At 50.8% G+C, this 19733-nt stretch overlaps 1 protein-coding gene across 1 annotated transcript in view; it reads right to left on the bottom strand.

The window, feature by feature from the left end:
* Positions 1-19733, bottom strand: part of HPSE2 (heparanase 2 (inactive)) — a 119764-nt gene that overhangs the window by 16038 nt on the left and 83993 nt on the right. The window contains exons 7-8 of the mRNA XM_010000136.1: positions 10009-10056; positions 2222-2315 (exon numbers count right to left, since the gene is read on the bottom strand). Coding sequence (XP_009998438.1) covers positions 2222-2315; positions 10009-10056 — 142 coding nt within the window. The remainder of the gene's footprint in view (positions 1-2221; positions 2316-10008; positions 10057-19733) is intronic.

The raw sequence follows: 19733 nt of genomic DNA, 5'->3' as shown, positions 1-19733 counted from the left end.
ACCCTGGGAGCTGCTCTGCTGTGTCACCTCAGCTCTCCACATCCCCATGCACTCTGCCTGCCAGCCACAGGGAGCACTTGACCTGCAATAGCTCAGCAGCCTGGGAGCCCTGGGACATGTACTGGAGCCATATGGAGGGATGGCTGAGCACCTGAGAAGAAAGCAGTGGGTGCCCCTGGGTGAGGGCAGAACCAACCCCATGGCTGGGGAGGGGCTGCTTCATCATCCAAGGAGTACCTGGCACAGGCAGGATGTGCAGGTCCAAGCCTGCTGGCCTGACTTATAAGGCTCCAGCCAGCAGCACAGACACCCATGAGATGCCAGGCGGGATGGGAGGGCTCAGATGGCCAGAGCTGTCCTCTCCCAGCATGAGCAACCTCTGACACTGCACAACGCCCTGTCCTTTCTCCTGCAATCCCACTTCTCCAAGCCGGGTGATGAGCTCCCACGACCAGATGTCTGCAAACTCAGCGGCCCGAGGAACACTCCACGCAGCCTGATGGATCCTGCCCCATTAGTGAGAAGTGCTGGAATGTGCTGGATGGACTGGGATCCCTCAAAGATGTTAAATACGCCAGCTCTGGGCTGCCTCCCACTCACAGCCTGTGAGAGTCGACATCCCTCACTGAAGCCCCAGAGGTGTTGGCATCCTGCCTGTAATTATCTAAGCCCGCCACCTTCCCCATTCGGGGAGGAAGCAATAAAACAGGGAAGTGGACAAGCCCAGCTGCTCTAATCAGCCCCGGCAGGATGCACGGACTCAAAGCCAAGCTGGAGGCTATTAGCACCCAGCACTGTGCTGTTGCTCAGCCACACTGGCATTCCCAGGAGAGCTCTTCCCCAGCTCTGCCCTGCACAGACCAAATCCTGCCTCGTGGGTGCAAGGGTTCTCCTAGCTTCTACCCAGGGCAGCTCCTCACTGCTGCTAGTCTGGGGATGAATGGGGTCCAGGAGCCCCTTAGGGTTGGTGTCACATCCTGCTGGAGATGTCACCACACACCGGCCCATGGCTGGGAGAGCAAATGCCTTCCTCAGCCATCCCGCTGTCCACTTTTGGTGGGGTTGTGTCTCCCCTGCAGGAGCAGGGCTGGCTGGTGCCCCTCGTTTGCCCCCATGCTGATCCCACTAGTCATCCTGTAATGCCTCCCCATAGCAGGAGCATCATCCACATACACGGATGATTCCCAGCTTGCAGTGGAAGACTCAGCAAGCAGCTCCTCTCCTCCAGTTTTGCTGAGCCGACCCTCGCATCCCCTTTCCCAGGGCCTCTGAGTTGTTTACTCATCCTACGATTTCTCCCTGCAGGAATTACAACAATAAGACATTGTGGTGACTGGGATGGTATAAAAACCTAGACAAGACAGACGGACATCTCCTCTAGTCCCTAAAGCCTTTCCCACTTACTAGGTGTTCCTTATTTGCTGTCAAACTGACAGTTGAATGGGCTGGTCACAGCCCTGGCCCCCATGTCAGCCAATGTGGGGGGACCCTGGGAAGCCCCCATCCCCTACCCGTTTGCTAGAGATGCAATCCAGGTCCCCTCACTGGTGAGGGCCTGCTGCTGGCTGTGCTGGCCAGGCAGAGCACTGGGCTCTGACACAGCACACCAGCAACAGCTGGGTTTTGTAACACAGTCAAAACATCACTGGGGGGAAAAAACCAAGTTATTCATGCTAGTGAAAATCACACTGGAAATGCAACTGTCACAACTTTGCAAGTAACATTTTTAGGCACTGTGAGTGAGTGTGGCAAGATACTGCAGCAGGAGATCTCCCCTGAGCAGGCACAGTGCTGCTTTCTCCTGGTTGCTGCCTCTTCTCCTCCCTCCTCTCCCTGTCCTTGGGAGCAAGTTTCAAGAATGGATGGATGGGAGACTGGAGAAGGTTGGCTGGTTTAGAAAGGCTTTGCACGGCAGTGCCTGCCCCTGTCCAGTGCATCCAGCCTGCATCCCTCCCACTGGCACAGCCCACATTGTGCTGCAGCTGCTTCCCTCCCAACCCGCTGCACATCCCGCCCGGGCCTTCCTGCCATCCCCTGGGCAGGGGCTGGCTGCATCTGGGCTGGGAGCACAGCCAGCCCCTGCAGCTGCTCTCCATCCCCGGCCCACGCCGGCTCCCCTGGGAGCGCGTCGGTGCTGGGGACAGAGCCCCGGGCAGGAGCTGTGCCCAGGCGGGCCCCCCGGGCGCGCTGCCCCCGCCGCAGACCCTCCGCACTCACGCACTTTCTGGATTTTCCTGATCTGGTCAGACAGGGTGTCTAACAGGCGTGTTTTCAGGAAGTCCGTCACTTTGGCCACTCGGCCATCAATGTAGTAACTAGAAGGAAAATAAGACAAGGATCAGACAGCTGGGAGTAGGTCTACCCTGAGCCACGTCCTCCCATCCCACTGCTGCCCTATGCCAAGAAAACTCCTCTGCTCCAGGAGAGTCCCTGCTGGCACCCTGCCCTGGCCCTCTGGCTGTGCTGGTGCATGGCAGATGATTTCAGTCTCCAAAACAGGGCGTGAGGTGGAGGCACCCTTAATGCTGAGCATCCTGCCCTGCAGAAATCAGGAGAAGTTTGCTCTTGCTTAACTACTCCTGGTGAAACGCTGGGAGCAAAAACACCACCTGCAAAAGCCTTGCAGCAGCCTCTGTACCGATCTAATGGAGACACCATGGAAAGAAACCCTCCAACACAGTGCCTGTGATAGCAGCACCTGGGCTCCACCACCAGGGAGATCTTGTGAGATCTTCCACTCACACGGCTCACACCAGCTGCACCCATTCCCTGTCTTAGGGACACCCTGTTTCCAAAAGCAGGTACGCCAGTCAGCTCTGGGCCCAGTATCATTGCTACTGGAAAGGTTGCTCGTATGTGATGTCAAAATGGAAGATGCACATCTAATGGCTGAAACAAAGGGCCCCTCAGCCACAGGAGACCACTATGCAGACACCAGAGAGAAGGGTCCCAAGAAGCAAAGACCCTTTGAGCCCACTGGAAATGGCTGCAGTAAACACCCAGGAGGGGACAGGGAAGCCTGGTCACACTCTCAATCGTGGGACAACCATATCACTCTGCCTGGTCTGTGGGACACTCTCTATCAATGGCTGATCTGCAGGGGGAACTGTACAGATCTTTTTCTGGTCCAAGAACCAGAATTGCTCCAGGACATCCTGCTAATGGTATTCTCATAACATACATCTCATCCACATCAGTGAGTAGCTGTAGTGATCATAGTGGCTGATACACTTGGCTGCTGGAATGTGGGAGCATTCCCAAAGGATGCTGCCAGGTTAACTCCACTTCAGTCAGAGCAACCAGCACATGTGCAACATGCACGAGGGCTCAGAGATGATTTTTGCATCTCACTGCTCCAAGTCACTGTCCAGGTAACAGGGTAAAGATGCTTGGATGCATGGGGCTGTGGTGAAAGTGGAACAACACCAGGACTAACTGGCCCAGAACAGAAATCCATTAAATGAGGCAAATTTCTTGTGCCAATCCTGCCCCAGATGCCTAGTCCCTGCCGTGTCCCCAGTGCAGTATGGGATCGTGCCCAGCTTCACTCCAACCTTGTGTAACACAAGGAAGGAGGAAAGAGGCATTTCTGTATGTCTGTATTGACTGGAAGGTGCTAAGGGAAGAGATTATCTCCAAGAGCAGACTTGGGAAGTGTTCAAAATCATTCCAGTCACTTACATACTATTGAACCACTGGCTGCCAGGAGGAGAGCAGATCTGTAAACAGCAGGCAGTGGTGGGGTTTACAGAGATTACTTTTTAAGACTAAATTACCAAGCAAGGGACTCTGGGGATGGCAGATGTTTGGATTTTAGCACAGCACTTAAGAACTGAACAGGAATTATTTTTTCAGACTGCTGTGGACTAAAAACCCCTGTTTTTCACCTGTGCTGAAAACTGTCTGAAAGGCCATAAAAATAAAGTTCTATTAAATGGGAAAAGATGGAGTTAGGGAGACCTCAGTCTGCTTGTAGCCCCTCCAGCTCAGCAAGTTTTCTGCAGGGTTCAGCTCGTCTGTGTAAGCCAATACAGTCCCAGAAAAAAAACCACAGAAAGCAAAGGCAGGCTTGCATCTCCTCATTGCCTCATCCAAGCACAAAGTGTGCTCTGACCTACAGCTCCGCTGCCACGTGAGAGCAACATCTCTCCAGGAGCATCCCCAGAGGAGGCTCTACCCTCCCAGGGACCGCACAGTGGAGGTAGCCTGGGCATGTGCCACTGTCCTGAGCAGGACTGAGAACCTGCACAGAAGAGAAATGCCAGGAATGGTGCCACCATTTTTTTGACACCTTGATTAACAACCCAGGGAAGTGGGGGCTGGCAGAGGGATGAAAATAAAAACTAAACCTGCTTCAGTATCAGGAAATCTTGTTAGTAGCACATGCCCTGGGAAAGTGAGGAGGAGAGCACTCTGGCTGGGTATTTAAGCAGAGCATGAAGACAACTACCAGCTTTTGTAAGATGGGCAAGGATCTTTAGCAGATCTGCCTGCAAAGTTCTCAAACACCAACAGGTAGTTTCAACTTCCCCAAAATGGGAAAGGGGGGAAATGGCAGCAGCTGCACAAGGCTTGCGAGGAAGAGAGAGGCACTGAAGTCTTCACTGGCACCAGGCTACTTGGGAAAGGATGAGCTGTTTCTAGGTGTAGGCTTTGCCACTGAGATTTGGGCACTGCCTTTTGAGAACTTTGCTGCCAGCAAAGGCAGCACAGAAATCAGCAAAATGCAAACAACTGACAGGCATTTAAAACAGGAGAAGTGCTCATTAGGCGTGGATTATTCCCAGGAGCAAAAGCTGCAGCTTTGCTGATATTTACAATGACTCAGTGCACTTAACTTCAACCAAAAAAAAAATAATCCTGAACAGTCACAACTCTCCAACCTCTGAAAAAGCCAGCAGCAGCTGCAGAGAGCTCCAGTGCTGACAAGTACCTCCCCAGGCAGCAGCCTGGTGCACAGGCAGCCGAGCCAACCCAAAGGGCTGTGCATCCACATCCTCCTCCTCTCTCTGTGCTGGTGAGGTCCGAGTGCCAAAGGACATGAACAGACAGACCCTCACTAGTGTGGGCAGGGGTCTCTAGCAGCCATGGCTCCGAAGAGGCAGAGGACATGTAGCTCATGGACAAGTTATTTGCTCCAATACAGGCTGACAGATCTTCCAGTGTGCTCTGAGTATGATGTAGCACCACAGCTGGCCCCAGAGCCTAGATTTCAGGGCACAGACTCCTGCCATTTCTCCTAATACAGTAGAGAATAGATACGGGCTGCTGCATGCAGAGCTGACTCATCGTGTTTCCCAGTTTGATGCCACTATCTCTGCAGACAGACAATCTATGGGAACTTGAGAAAAGCCAGCCAAGGAAAACAGGGATCTAGTAACTAAATCCTAGATGAGTCTCAGAGGAAAGGCCATGTACAGCAACTTTGGGTGCCCTATTATACTGGCTGCAGCCAATTCTCCCCCTTCCATTTGCATTATCCCATTTCTAAAAACCCCATTTGAATATGCCATAGGAACTTGGGATGGGATCAGTGTGCTTCACAAAGGGAAGTGTGACCGCATCACTCCAGATGTGGCCAAACCAGAGGTGGCACAGAGGGAGGACTCTGCAGAGGGCTAGGCAGGAATTTGTGCCAGCACAAAGAAACATACCACCCCAATTCCTGGCCCCCCACCCCTCACTGGAACTGCAGCATGAGACGCCAGGCACAAAGAGAAGAACTAGGAACACACAAAAGCTGCTGCCAAAGGGTCGAATGAGGCAGGGCTGAGCCAGCAAGAAATGCCCTTGCCCTTGGGCAGGGTGCCAGGCCAGGCTGCACACTCCTGGAGAAGGGCAGTGCCAGGCACCTTGGCAAACCTGGGACTACACATCTCTATCCTGTCACCTCTAGCACTTGTGCTGCCTTTAAAATGGTTTTCTGAAAAGATCCACAATCTGCTGCATGGGGCCATGAGCATCATCCCATATTTAATGAAGGCAGTGCACTGGCTCCTGGGCAGCTGGTTTCATTTACCTCCCCTTTAATTTTAAAGAGAAACTTTTGCCCCTATTATCTGACCTCTTCTTCTGTTGCAGTTAATTACATTAAAGCCCACTTCCCAAAGCTCAGGAATTTCCGGATCTACTTTGTTGCCTGCTCCTACGGGGAGAGTCTGCTAGGAATTAGGGCACACAGAGCAGGCAGATCCCCACCAGCAGCCTGACACCCTGCTGCAGCCACAGCTGTGAAACTGAGACACCTCTGCCAGCAGAGGCAGCCCCCATCCTTGAGCATCTCCTGAGGAGAGGGCAGAGCCCCACCTGCAGCACAGGACACAGCCAGCCTCACTGCTCTCCTGGAGAGGAGAAGCAGGATGCAACCCAGGTAGAGACTTGCAGGCCCAGGGGAGAGGCACTACCCACCTCCACTCAATTAATAAATGCACTGATATAGAAGAATGACTGGGGGCTGCACTCTGGTCCTTAAGGCACAACTCACACCCGTGCTATTCTCTGCTCCCAGATGAGGTGCCTCTGTCCATCCTGCCAGTGGGAGAGGTCTTTGGCCCATGCCATCTCCTTGGCCATGCCCTGGCATTGCCTGGAACCATGCTGATAGCCAGGGCCACTGTGCTGCCAGGGACTGTGGCCTCCATCAGACAGTGCGGAGGATGGCAAGCCAGTGGGCAAAGCTATGTCCTGGCCAGGTTTATTTACAGGTGGAGATGAGCCAGTGATTCCCTCATGCAGTCCCTTCCTCCAGGCACAACCTCAGAAGAAACCATGCTCTGAGCACTCACAGCTGGTTCATTTAAGCCCAAATGTATTTCCTTGGTATGTACACTGGGGCTGGGGATGAATGTGCACACTGGGCAACTCTGCCTTGGCACCTTTGGGAACTCTGCTCTCCAGCTCTTGCCTCATGAGCAACTCTGCCTGCACACTCAACATGTCTAAGCCAGAAGAGCTGTCACCCAAACCCAGCCCAACAAAAGGTTTTTGAGCAGCATCTTCCACATGTCTGTGCTCCTGGCATCTCTGGTTTGCCACATAGGGCAGGTGACTTTCCATCTTGCAAGATAAACAGGGTATTCTCCAACAAGCCAAAAGGACAGATGTCTACTGGCTTTGAAGATGCTAACATTTACTCTCCCTGTAATTAATAGGGATTTGTGCTTCAAAGGCAGTATTGCATAAGGTTTTGTTCATTAAATATGCAAAACTTGGAGTTTTGCACAACACAAGCAGCCATACAGCCTGAGAGAGCATGCCTGAGGACAGCACTGGGCACAGCTGCAGGTTTAAGTGGGCGATGAGTCTTCACCATGTGTGAAGATGCCAGTGCTGAGCCAAGAGATGGCTGCGTGGAGCTTCCTGAGCAGTGGAAACCCTCATCCAAAGACTGAGGGGGTCTGCAAGAAACGGAGAATTTACTCATAACCAAACACAACCAACAAACTAAATTATCAGGGAAATGCCAAAACTCCTGGAGCCACTGTCAGTCCCACCTGCCACACCCTCCTGTAGTGGAAATTCCCTGAGCATTTCGAAGCCATTCACACATCCTTTTCCAGCAACACATTACTTCTGAAGAGGGAGGCACACATGCTGAGTTACATATGTAAGTGAAACCATGCTCAGAAAGCCTGGCAGGGTTGCTTATTTCCACCCAGTGTCACTTTTCTGTCAGCTGTATTTCAAATATATTGTGTTTTCACACAGAGAATAGGGATCCTTGCAATGATTTCCCTTTTAAATTCCCTATCTGGATCAAGCACAGCCTTTTCAAAGGAATTACAGATTTGACAAATTTATAACTGGTATCCCAGGAGAAAGTTAGGGTTTGGAACAGAAATGTTCATACTTTAAGTTAGACAGCAGTTTAGTTTCCTGCTAATAATTTTCTTCTTGGATACAAAGGGACTTGTTTTGTTTTGTTTTGCTGTTTGGAGCAGAGGGATGAGACACTGTTTTGACATTTATTCATAAACAGTACAGAAGCCCAGCTCAGAGCTGTGGCCATTGCCAGTCCTCACAAACGCATACGGGTGCAATCTCCAGAGCTTCAAACCAAGGCTGGGGGAGAAGTAGCTCAGTGGAAATGGGTCTGCAAGCAACATCCCAGCTCTGCCCACCCTGGTGGGGAGCTGCCCCAGCCCTCCTGCTCCCAGGCTGCTGCTGCTGCAGCGTGGCTGCTCCACACCAGAGCTGCCAAGCACTTTGCAGTGACCCTGTAAGAAGTCAAAGCAGCCATTGTGGGCAGGTTCCCTGCACACCAGGATGAAACCCCACCTCTGAAGCCTGGAAGTTTGTTCCCTCAGCTCCACTGAGGGCTTGGGCCAGTGATCAAGCCCTGTTGCAGAAAGTGAGTTCCTGGATCAAGTAAATGCGATCAGCACATCATGTAATCATGAAAAGAAAACTCCCAGCTGAGACATAGATCATCATTGCACAGCATGAGCCTGTAAGTAACAAAAATCCTGCTCCAAATGCTCTGCTACCCCACTGCCCCCATCACACCAAGCTGCTGCTGCCTGGCAGGATAGCCCCAGGAGCCAAACACCTAAGCCAGCAACACTGCAGCATGGCAAGGCCAGCTAAGCTCCCTAAGGAACAGGACTTGCTGGATGCTGGGACTATAAACCACTCTGAGATGCTTCCACAGGAATCTCCCACGTTAATACACCAACACAGAGATCCTGGGCACACATGCAAGAAACCCTCATGTCTTAAAACCCACCAAGCTCTTTTTAAGAACAGGTGTTCAGGTGGGATTTACAAGAGATGGGCTTTACAAATCAAGCTGCTACACTGCAGCAAAGCAACCTGAGCACCCCACCAAGTGTCACTGCTGAGGACCAGTCAGAGGAACAAGCTCTGTGGGCAGCACACACAAGCCCACATTGGACTTGAGACCCTGGCTCCTGTGCTCAAGGCCAGTGATTTGCATGGGAAGTTTAATCCAGCATCAGAGCAAACCCACTTTTTCCTGGGAACAGGGGGGTCTCAATAGTTTAAGCTCCAGTGAATGTCTGTCTTTGAAATTTGTCCTTTCTGTGGTGGGAGAGTGTCCTGCCTGCCCCACAAACTGATTTTCTATCAATTCTGGTGGTCACTCTTATGCTGTGCCCACACTGCAGCACCCTTGCACTGGCATTTGTACTCCCGCTGCAGAGGGTTACAGCCTGCTGGGAATCCTAGTGTGCAAACTGGGGCAGTTGGAAATAAGAGGAGAAAAAATGTTTATGGATTTTCCACCAAATAAGAAAACCTTTCCCTCTGCTTAGTGCTTGTCACACTCAGCGCTACAGCTCAGAGCTTGCTTTGCTTCTTCTGGACATCAACACACCTTCCTGTGCAGGAACCAGGGAAAAACAGGTACCAGCATTTCTTCAGCAGCCCCACATAAGCCTGGATCTTGGATGTTAACCTCCTTTCCATCAACATCTGCTTCTGAGGCCTCATCTGCAGTGCAGGACAGCAGCACGTCTATACAGACATCCTCACAAAATCGAGCTGGGAACGGGGCATCATGCTTTTAGCACTGGGCTAAGCTGCTTTTCCCTCCTCTGGGCCAGTGGTTGCAGGGAGACAATGATGGAGGTGGAAGGAAAAGGGCTTTCAGCTAGTCCCATCCATCTGTCACCCATGGCTTTTGCTTATCTGTCCCCATCCTGGCCACTGCTGGAGCTGCCTGTCCCCCCAGCTGCCTCAGGGGACTCAGCCATCCAGCACAGGCTTTGTTTCCAGCAAGCAGGCAGGCCAGGCATGCAGGCACTGGTATTTTTAGCCTCTGTCTCAGCTGCAGTGGTAAAGGTTAATACATCCTCTCCTGTGTTTGTTCGAGAGGCTCCAGAGGGAGGGACAGAAGCTCTTTCACCTGTTAAATGCAGCAGGAGGGCAGAGGAGATGGCTGTCACATGTCTGCTCCTTTGACACCCAGACAGCACATCAGCTCCGCTCCCAGAGCAGTCTGATCACTACAGTTAGTGTTGGAAAGTAGAAGAAATGGTGAATACCTACTGTTGCCAGGTAACAGCATCCACTGTGCTGCCAGCCACTTTCATGAACCTTTAGGAAACAGAGGAAAAAACCGTGTGAGTCCAATGTTGTCACAGGAGTTCTAAAACAATCAATGCCCATCCTATATCACAGGATAGTAAAGGTGGTCACTACACCCACAGACCCTTTCTAATAAAACTGTTGCATCCTTAAACAGAGAGAATAAATTATACTTACTATATGACTGCAACAACCCTCAACAGCAATTAAAGAAAAACTTCTAAAAGCTCATCTTAAAAGGAGACACTTCTTCACCCAATATGTATTTAAGCTGAGGGACTCCTTCACTGAGCTCAAACAAGGAGTGGGAAAATGAAAGACAATGGAAGAAAAAAACAGCTAAGCTATTAAATGCAAAGATGCCACCTCAGGAAGCCCCTGAACACTGGAGAATGGGAGGAAAGGCTGCACAAGTTAGTGCTGCATGCTTCCCTTTTTTTGATGCCTTTCCTGGCTATTAGCAAACTGGTGGCATTCCAACCTGGGTGCACTTTTAGTCTGTCCAATTCCTATTCCAATCCATACCATTTCCATGCACAAGGTTATAAAGAGTTACATGTATCTGTCAGTCTCCTTACAGCTTGTGACCCAACAAAGTCACCCAACAGGTGTGTGGACAACACACCTCCTCCAGACAGCTCCTATTTGACTCAGACTTAAGGCTATCCAGGTATGTCTGCTTATGCTGCTGTGGCTAAACCCAAAGCGATTCCTAGTCCTGCATGTGATCTGCAGCAGCAGCCTCTGGCACAGGCTTGCTGCCATCCCAGACAGTCCCTCCTTGCCTCCCTGCAATCCCTCCAGCAATCCAAACTGCACCCTGAAAACTGTGACTCCCAGGAGGAAGCCCAGGCAGTCACTCTTAAGCTTAGGAGCAGAGAGATGGAAACACAGACAGGCTCACACCAACAGGACAGGCCTGCTTTGCTGCTCCATAGAGTAACACGTGCTGTGTGGGTGATCCATTTTGGAAGAGATAATGAATACACATGACAGGAGACACTGGCTTCAGCAAGTGAATGTGATGAGAAAGAAACTGATGCTGTATTTGTCCCAGGCTGCTCTTTGAGGCACAGGGATCCTGGGAACACAACAGGAATCACGCAGCTCTCCTGCCTTCTCCAGGACATGGGGATAAGTGGCACTGGGTCCTGCAACCCCAGCTTCCCCAGGACAGCCCCACACCTGAGGGTGGGGAAGGAAAGGGAAGGTTTGTGAGGAGAGATGAGACCTTTAATCAGACCAGTTGTCATGGCAGGAAAGAACAGCAAGCTTTCCGGCACATGAGCCTCTAATCAGGTCTGAAACAAGAGCAGCAAACTTCAGGCTAAATATAGCTCAGAAACAATCATTCTGACTTTAAATTAATGACGATGGTAAATTATAGACTGGGACAAAAGGGCAGCTGGACCCTGTGAAGCATAAGAAGACACTGGCAAAGGCGGCAGTAATAAATCCCTGCAGACAGGGAGGGAAGAGATACAATTAGAAATGGAAAAACAATAACAGGCTGTAAAACCTCCTATCAAGGATGCTTCCCTGATTCTGCTGCCTAGCAGTGCTGTGAGCTTCAGTTCCCAGGCTTGCCTTTCAGAAATGCTTTTATACCTCTCCTAAGGGTCAGGTCCGGAGGGAAGAACCAGGGCAGTGGTTTGGGGATGGTTCCTCCCCAGCTGTGCAGGGTGAGGAGACCAGCTGGACCAGCCATGGTGCAGCCGAGGGGGGAGCTGTGAGCTCCCCACAACTCACATGGGTCACCTGGTGAAAAGGGAGTTTTGCAAATACTCTACAAAACAAAGTCTGCAGAATTATGCCAAATGGATCAAAAAACTTGGCTCAATGCTGCCTACAAGATAGTGCATGAAGCGTACAAGAGTACATTAACGAAATCTAAACTGAAATTATGAACACAATATATATTGGGTTTAAAGATCGATATATTGCAATTTGGTTTGAAGATTAGACCAGCTTGCTTTCTAACCTGGCTGCAAAATAAACCATCCTGTACTTTACTAAATCATGTCTCAGGCTCAGCTTGGCACTCTTCACTAACAGTCCAAAACTGTGAGCAGACTGGACGTGTAGGAAGAAACCCTCCACTTTTCCTCACCTCTTCCACAGTGTCTACAGCCCTGCTGCAAACATACCTGCTACAATGGTCTTTGAACAGGGACTGAAAAGCAAAGCAAACCCTTGGTATAACCTCCAGCATCCCTGGAGCAGCAGAAGCAGGACACGCATCTGTCCCACCTCCCATGTCTTCAGGAAACTAACTGGTCTCTTGTTAAAAAGCTCCTGAGAAAATGTTGTTTCACAACACTGGCATCATTCAGGTAGTGCAGTACAGACCAAATGCAGGAAGAGAAGTCCTTGACTTGCCTAGTGTTCATCTTCTGTCTCCAGAAGAGTGAAATAAATTGGTTAGTTCTGGCCATTTTCAAATTTTACCATAAAAGATGCATATCTAGCTCAAATTTTGCATTCTGTGTTTTTTTTTTTTTTTGGGGGGGGGGGGGGGGGGGGGGGGGGGGGGGGGGGGGGGGGGGGGGGGGGGGGGGGGGGGGGGGGGGGGGGGGGGGGGGGGGGGGGGGGGGGGGGGGGGGGGGGGGGGGGGGGGGGGGGGGGGGGGGGGGGTTGGTTTTTTTTTTTTTTTGGGGGGGGGGGTGTGGTGTTGGTTTTGTTTTTTTTTTTAATTGAGATTTTCACAGGGTAAAGTTGAAAAGTTCCTGGTGAAATTCAGGGTGGAGTTGTGCCTGGAGCATGCCAGATGATTTGAGCAATGGTCTGTAGCCTCCAAAGGGAACCTATGGCAGCTCAACAGCCAACAAGTGGTACTGCATGAGCAACAGATGAAAGCCCAGGGCAGGTGGGGTGCAGTGATGCACAGGTATCCCAATATCCTCAGTTTAGGAATACAGATGTTACAAATCTCTTTCTTCCTGTAGCACCTGTGCTGCTCAAACCACCGATTTTGAGACCAGCAAAGATCCATACAGTCCATATGAACAGCACTGGCACATTTTTATCTGGGATTTCCTGGACTGCCTGATGTCCACGTGTGCAGCACAGCACAGGCTGAGCAAACCAGGCGCTTCCGTGAGGGCTCAGATCCCTGCACATGTGCTGCACAGATGGGCTGGGGCAGTAAATCTGCCATTTCCCTCCACACTGGCTTTTCTCTGTGAGCACCGACCAGCAGCACAGTGCATGCACATCAAGTCCTCCCCCAGGAGCAGTGGGACAAGCTGAGCCTGTGCTGTACAGGCAACGTGGGCAACTACTGTGGTGATGTCCTGTAATTCAGGTGGGTGTCAGCCCCAGGGCATGCCCATGTGGGACCCCTGGCAGGACTTCCACTCACCAGAAACCTGGGCAAATGTAAAAATCCTCCAAATCTGCTGGGGCAGCATCTCTAGGTGGGAAAACTGAACACATCAGAGACCTGTGAAGGAAAAGGAGCCTCAGGCAGTTTGTGATACTGAGGATTAGGCAAAGTCACTGAGCTTGGATATATCCATCTCCTTACCCTTGCAGCTGCCTGTGTGCCACTAGCCCATGCCAGCATTACTACCTGTGGGGCCCATTTGAGCTAGAATTGGGGCTTCAACTTGCTTTTAAATAAGCTCTGAGAAAAATGTAATTTAATACTGATCAGTCATCCAAACAGTTCACAGCTCTGTCCAAGGAATGGTAATACTGGCATAACATGGGACAGCACCTCACAGGTTGGGAATGAGCTGTGGCAGAGAGGAGCAGGAGGGCTGCAACATCACAAGATGGCATTGGCACCACAACTCTATATTGTGAAACCATGGCTCCAATCTGACCTTTCCCTGAGCATCACCCATAGCCACATCTCCCAGGACCATAATTTCCATTTGAGTGTGGGCATATCTCTGAAATAATTCTCCTGTCCTGATTCAGTACTTGCCAGTCATGGAGCACCTACTGCAACCTTAAGCGAATTGCTCCTATGGTTAATTAGTCTCCAAGTATGTTATTTTTCATCTGAATGTGTCTGGCTTCAGCTTCCAGCCACTGGAGCTTCCTAGGCTTATTCCTGATACATTAAAGTGCTACTTGCATTTGGAAAGCTCTTTCCCATGCAGGTAATTGCAGACTGTCATCCTTTAAATAAAAAAATAGTGATCCTGTCACAAAGAATGCAGCTGCAAGTTACTCTCACACGGGCTCCCAGGTCATTTAGCATTGTCTGACTCCTGGGTGCTGGACTTCACAAACATGGGTTATTTTACCTGTTACTCCCTGGAGTACTACAAAAGGAAAGTGACCTCCCCCAAGCCCCAAATGTAGCAGCAACACCAGCCTGCCTGTGGTGGATCCCTAGAGCTGGGTGGTAGATCTGTGCCCTTCGAGCCAACAGTGATGGGAAGAAACAGATTTATCTTGTGTTCAAATAGGTTGGTGAGGGGGACTAAGGCACAGGCTTCACTTACTAATTTCTTCAGGTTCCCGAAGCACCATCAAATACTTGCAGCAGCAGAGACAGGTACTAGACCCAATTCATGCCACCTGCTGCAAAGACTTCAACCTGTAGTGCCAGATTTCAGACAGGGATTTTACTCCAGGGAGCTTAGCCTGGTGAGGACTACATACCAATCTGCTGCTACATTGCATTCTCTCTCTGCTCAGCATCACCCTTCTTCCACCAATCTGACCTACAGTAAGGCTGCACAAGCCTTTTTGCAAAAAGAGAGGGCTTTATGTCCCCGACTGCCCCACACAGCATTGGGAATCTGCACTCCAGGGACTCAGAAGGTTGCATTTGGACCATGATGTTGTATTAACACTGATGTCTTTCCCCCTCCCCCACTGATGTGTCTGGTCACTTTCTGCACACACACCTCTGGCAATACCAGGTCCACAATACCCTGTGACAATGAATTCTACAATACCATTGCATATCACGTGAAAAAGCTTCCTCCTTCTTTCCAAAGCTTCCTTCCAAACTACTTTCCACATTGCGGAAAAAAACCACCCCACTCACAGGCTCAATAATATTCCCTCTGAGCTCTCTGTCTTCTGAGCTGAACAGACATAGCCTATTTAATCTCTTCTCACATAAAGACACCACATACCTCCTCGGCTCCTCTCCCTGTAACCCTCCAGGTTCTACTACATCTTTTCTGAGATGAAATGACTAAGATTGTAGATAGCAATCAGGATGAAGGTACACTGTGTCCTTACACAGCGACACAATCTCATCTATGTCTCCTCTTACCCATTTTTTTCTTTCTATACAGGTGTCCACGGTTTTGGCATTCCAGCCATCCAGATCAAGTTTCAGCAACAACAACAATCTTAACCCTTTTCTCCAGAAAGAGCAATAGCTAAATCCTTTGCTTAAATCTCAGATGCTTGACCCTGCTATATAACTAACCACAAAATGCTTCATCACATTCTTCACACCTCATTTCAATGTATTTATGAATGGATTCACTCCTAAGTTTGATGATCCCAGAACCTGAGTTTATGTTGCAGTGACCTCTTCCTCCTTTTGTATCATTAGTTTAACGTTGCTCGTCTTGTGGCTTGATTTTTTGCACAGATTTCTTGCTCTGGAGCTATTCAGTGTCCTGGCACAGCCTGTGCCACCAGCCTTGTGGTAATCACATAAGGGTGAAGCTTCTGGCTCTGCTGACTGAGACACACCCACCTCTACAGCATCTCTGAAGAGCCTTGGACCAAGTACAGCAAGGATGTACTTTTTGAAGGAAGTCAAACAGCCAAAACAGAGCTTCTAAAAATACAGTGCTTACAAGTCCCCTCTGTCAAACAGGGCAGAAGTTCTTGTCAGCAAGAGGCAGGACAAATAACTACCCTTCTCCCTGAAACCCACCCATAGTCCTTCCCTCTGCCAGGTACTTCTTAATCCATGTTCTCCTTGTTTTTCTTCCCTACTTGAAAGTAAACAAACAACCTCTGTCCAAACACTGTCTTTGGCTACCTCTCCACAACAAGTAAAAAATAAAAAGCAATGCCTGGATTGACTGATGTGTCTGGACCTGCTCAGCCAGCCACAGCCCCTCTTTTCCCTCCTAACAGCACAGATACAAGGCATGGACAGTCTTCTTAAAAATACTACCAAAGATCCTTCCATTTTTTGCACCTTGATTTTGCTGTGGCCTCTGGTTTTGTTGGCTGTGTGCAGCCTGTGCCACTTGAGGAGCTATAAGCTAACACCTCTACCAGATAAGCACCTACAGGGGAACCTGGGCTTGGGTTGATTTGAGGATGCAGGGAGCAGGGCTTAGGACTGGGACAGGTTTTAACCTGACCCCTTAACTGGGCTGCCCACAGATAATTGAGACATCATCTTCATGCCCCCTCCTGACCCTACCATGTCCACAGCTGGCAGTGAGGAAGGGCATCATCACCACTGGCAAACATGCTTCCTCACCTTTATGGGCTCCCTTCAGGGCACTGTAGAATGACATCACCACCAAAAGGAGCTAAAGTGACCCAGATGGATGGTTAACTCTTCATGGGAACTACAAACCAGGAGTAGGAGGCAGTAAAATCATGAAGGATGAGAAACTCCTGAGCCTTGTGAGGTGAGGATTGACATGTGGGAGCTTCCTCGCCTGCTGCTGCCTGGCCAGAAGTGCATGTGCACTGGTGACAGCAGCAGCAAGAAGGGGCCAAGGAGCTGGAAAGAGGGCAGACAGAAGGTCAAGGAGGCAGGACGTCTGGTGGCTCTAAGAGCTGTAGGATGAGGACATAAGGAAAGGCTGTAGCTCCAGACAAGGAAAAATTTCACTTCTCTGGTGACTTCAGCAGCCTTAGGTCCTAAAGCAGCCACAGAGCCTCAACAATAGCCTGCCTAGTGTGGACAGAAGTGTCTGCCAGCCCTTATGCTCCTGCAGCTCCTGCCATGGTGGACTAACACCTCAGTGCTTGTGAGTGTCCAGTGGCAAGAACTAGTCTATACCAGCTGAGGAACAACAGGTAATGAGAGCCCTTAGCCACACCTGCCCAGATGTGCCAGCCTGTTTTGTATCAAATGTTCTGAGCTTTAACACACACTAGCATCTCCTTCCTAACAGCTTTCATTTGTGTTTCTTCTCTTCCAACACCTAATGTGGGATTCAGTCATGCATTGACTTTTGTGTTCGATTCCTGAGCTGCTGTTAAAATCTATGTTAACTCCTTAGAATCTCATCTTTTTTTTTTTCCCCAAGCAAATTCTGAGCAGTTCTGGGACTCCTGTACCCACAGACACAGTAGGTAGCTAACGTGGTCTGCTCTGCAACAGCTCAGTCTGCATGAATGGTCTAATTAACACCTCATCAAACTCAACTGTTGGTTGTGTCTGGAGAAATTCCCTCTTGCACCTGTGCATTCACAAGACACCATTTCTAGCCTCCTGCACAGCAGGCCTCAGCCATGGGAGCAATGCTCCATCACTGCAACAGCCTGTCCTTACATCAGCAGTAGCAGTTCATGTCCAGTCCCCAGGACTTGCCAGCCCAGAGTGACATGGATCTGCTCTGTGGCTTCTCTGAGCCACTGCACCCTGCAAAGTGGTACAAGAGCTCAGGAAAAGTAACTTGGCAGTGAAAGGACACACAGACTGTGCTGCTGTGTTTCAGGCAGGACTCTCCTGCCCTCCACCATATCCAGCCTCCATCATCAGAAAGGGCAGAGATTTTACCCAGCACAGCTCAGTGCCACCTGTCTCAGGACAGCCTCTGCAGTGGGACAGCATGCACACACCTCTACATGCCGCAGACCTTCAGGTGCCTGATCTGCACTCACCATCAGGACTGTGTAGCAGCCCCAGAGAAAGGTGGTACCCCAGGAAGGGTTCAGTCCCACCCTGCCCTGGGTCATAATCTTCCACTTGGCGTGCATCTTCCTATCTGGTTGACTTCTGCTGTTCTTAATGGGTTTTTTTAAATAAAAGCATAACTTTGCAGATTTCACATCATCAGGACTAACTGCACACACTCTGGAGCCTTTGTCCCATTGCAAGCACTACCTAGAACACTCATGGTGGTCTAGCAGGGCAGACAGCAGGCTTGTCATCGAGACCACCTTCCTGAATTCCTTCTCCTTTCTCCTGCTTGCTGACTGCGAAGCTCGTTCAGGATCCCCAGAGGCATGTCCCGGCTGTGACAGCCCCAGGCACAAGCTGAGCCACAGACTGAGCTCTTGGTGGCACTAACCGAGTCCTGAGGAGACCTCGGGGAGCTGCTGGGAATAAAGCTCATGCTGTGAAGCAGCTTAGGAACTGGGGTTTGTTTGTCCTTTTGCAACTCCATTTCCTAATGCTGCAAAGGGGCGTTTAGTCCTTTGTGTAATCAGACTCATTCCTCCTCTTTATGCCTTGCCTGAAAACAATGGGGTCTTTATGTGGAAAGACAAGCAGCTCCTGTCCCACAGGCCCCCATATCCAGCCTCCATCATCAGAAAGGGCAGAGATTTTACCCAGCACAGCTCAGTGCCACCTGTCTCAGGACAGCCTCTGCAGTGGGACAGCATGCACACACCTCTACATGCCGCAGACCTTCAGGTGCCTGATCTGCACTCACCATCAGGACTGTGTAGCAGCCCCAGAGAAAGGTGGTACCCCAGGAAGGGTTCAGTCCCACCCTGCCCTGGGTCATAATCTTCCACTTGGCGTGCATCTTCCTATCTGGTTGACTTCTGCTGTTCTTAATGGGTTTTTTTAAATAAAAGCATAACTTTGCAGATTTCACATCATCAGGACTAACTGCACACACTCTGGAGCCTTTGTCCCATTGCAAGCACTACCTAGAACACTCATGGTGGTCTAGCAGGGCAGACAGCAGGCTTGTCATCGAGACCACCTTCCTGAATTCCTTCTCCTTTCTCCTGCTTGCTGACTGCGAAGCTCGTTCAGGATCCCCAGAGGCATGTCCCGGCTGTGACAGCCCCAGGCACAAGCTGAGCCACAGACTGAGCTCTTGGTGGCACTAACCGAGTCCTGAGGAGACCTCGGGGAGCTGCTGGGAATAAAGCTCATGCTGTGAAGCAGCTTAGGAACTGGGGTTTGTTTGTCCTTTTGCAACTCCATTTCCTAATGCTGCAAAGGAGCGTTTAGTCCTTTGTGTAATCAGACTCATTCCTCCTCTTTATGCCTTGCCTGAAAACAATGGGGTCTTTATGTGGAAAGACAAGCAGCTCCTGTCCCACAGGCCCCTGTGGGCAGCAAGGCCACACGAGCTGCACACACAGGGTGAGGAGCGCAGGGCACGGGGCTTCTCCTGGGGAGAGGAATCACCGCGGGCACCTGTGGGCCAGAGTCACCCTGCCAGGCAGGGCTGGCAGCAGAGAAGCAGCACGTAGCTTGGGGAGCAGGCCTGCCTGGTACAGCTCTTGTGGACCCACTTGGTCTGGAGATCCCCTCCATCCTGTTCCCGAGGCTGCTCAAACCCTGGCTCTCACTTTCCTCCCCTTTCATTCGAGATGGTGCTTCTGCCACCCCCTCCGTCAGGCCGTGCCCCGCAGCCTGGCTCCCAGGCCGCTGTCAGTCAGAGCCGCTCCGTCCAGGCGGAGCTGCGGGACCACCCGGCTCAGCCCACCCGAACCCTCTTCCCGGGGACGCGGCCGCAGCGCGCACAGGGCAAACGCAGCGGGAGGACTTCCCCTTCTCCAAGAGCCGCTTGGCTCTCATCCCCGTTGTTTTCTTTACTCAGCCC

This window comes from Chaetura pelagica, unplaced genomic scaffold (assembly GCF_000747805.2).
Source record: "Chaetura pelagica isolate M959 unplaced genomic scaffold, ChaPel_1.0 scaffold436, whole genome shotgun sequence".
NCBI lineage: Eukaryota > Metazoa > Chordata > Aves > Apodiformes > Apodidae > Chaetura > Chaetura pelagica.
The sequence above is the reverse complement of the archived record's forward strand: the minus strand, read 5'-3'. Positions and strand labels throughout refer to the sequence as shown.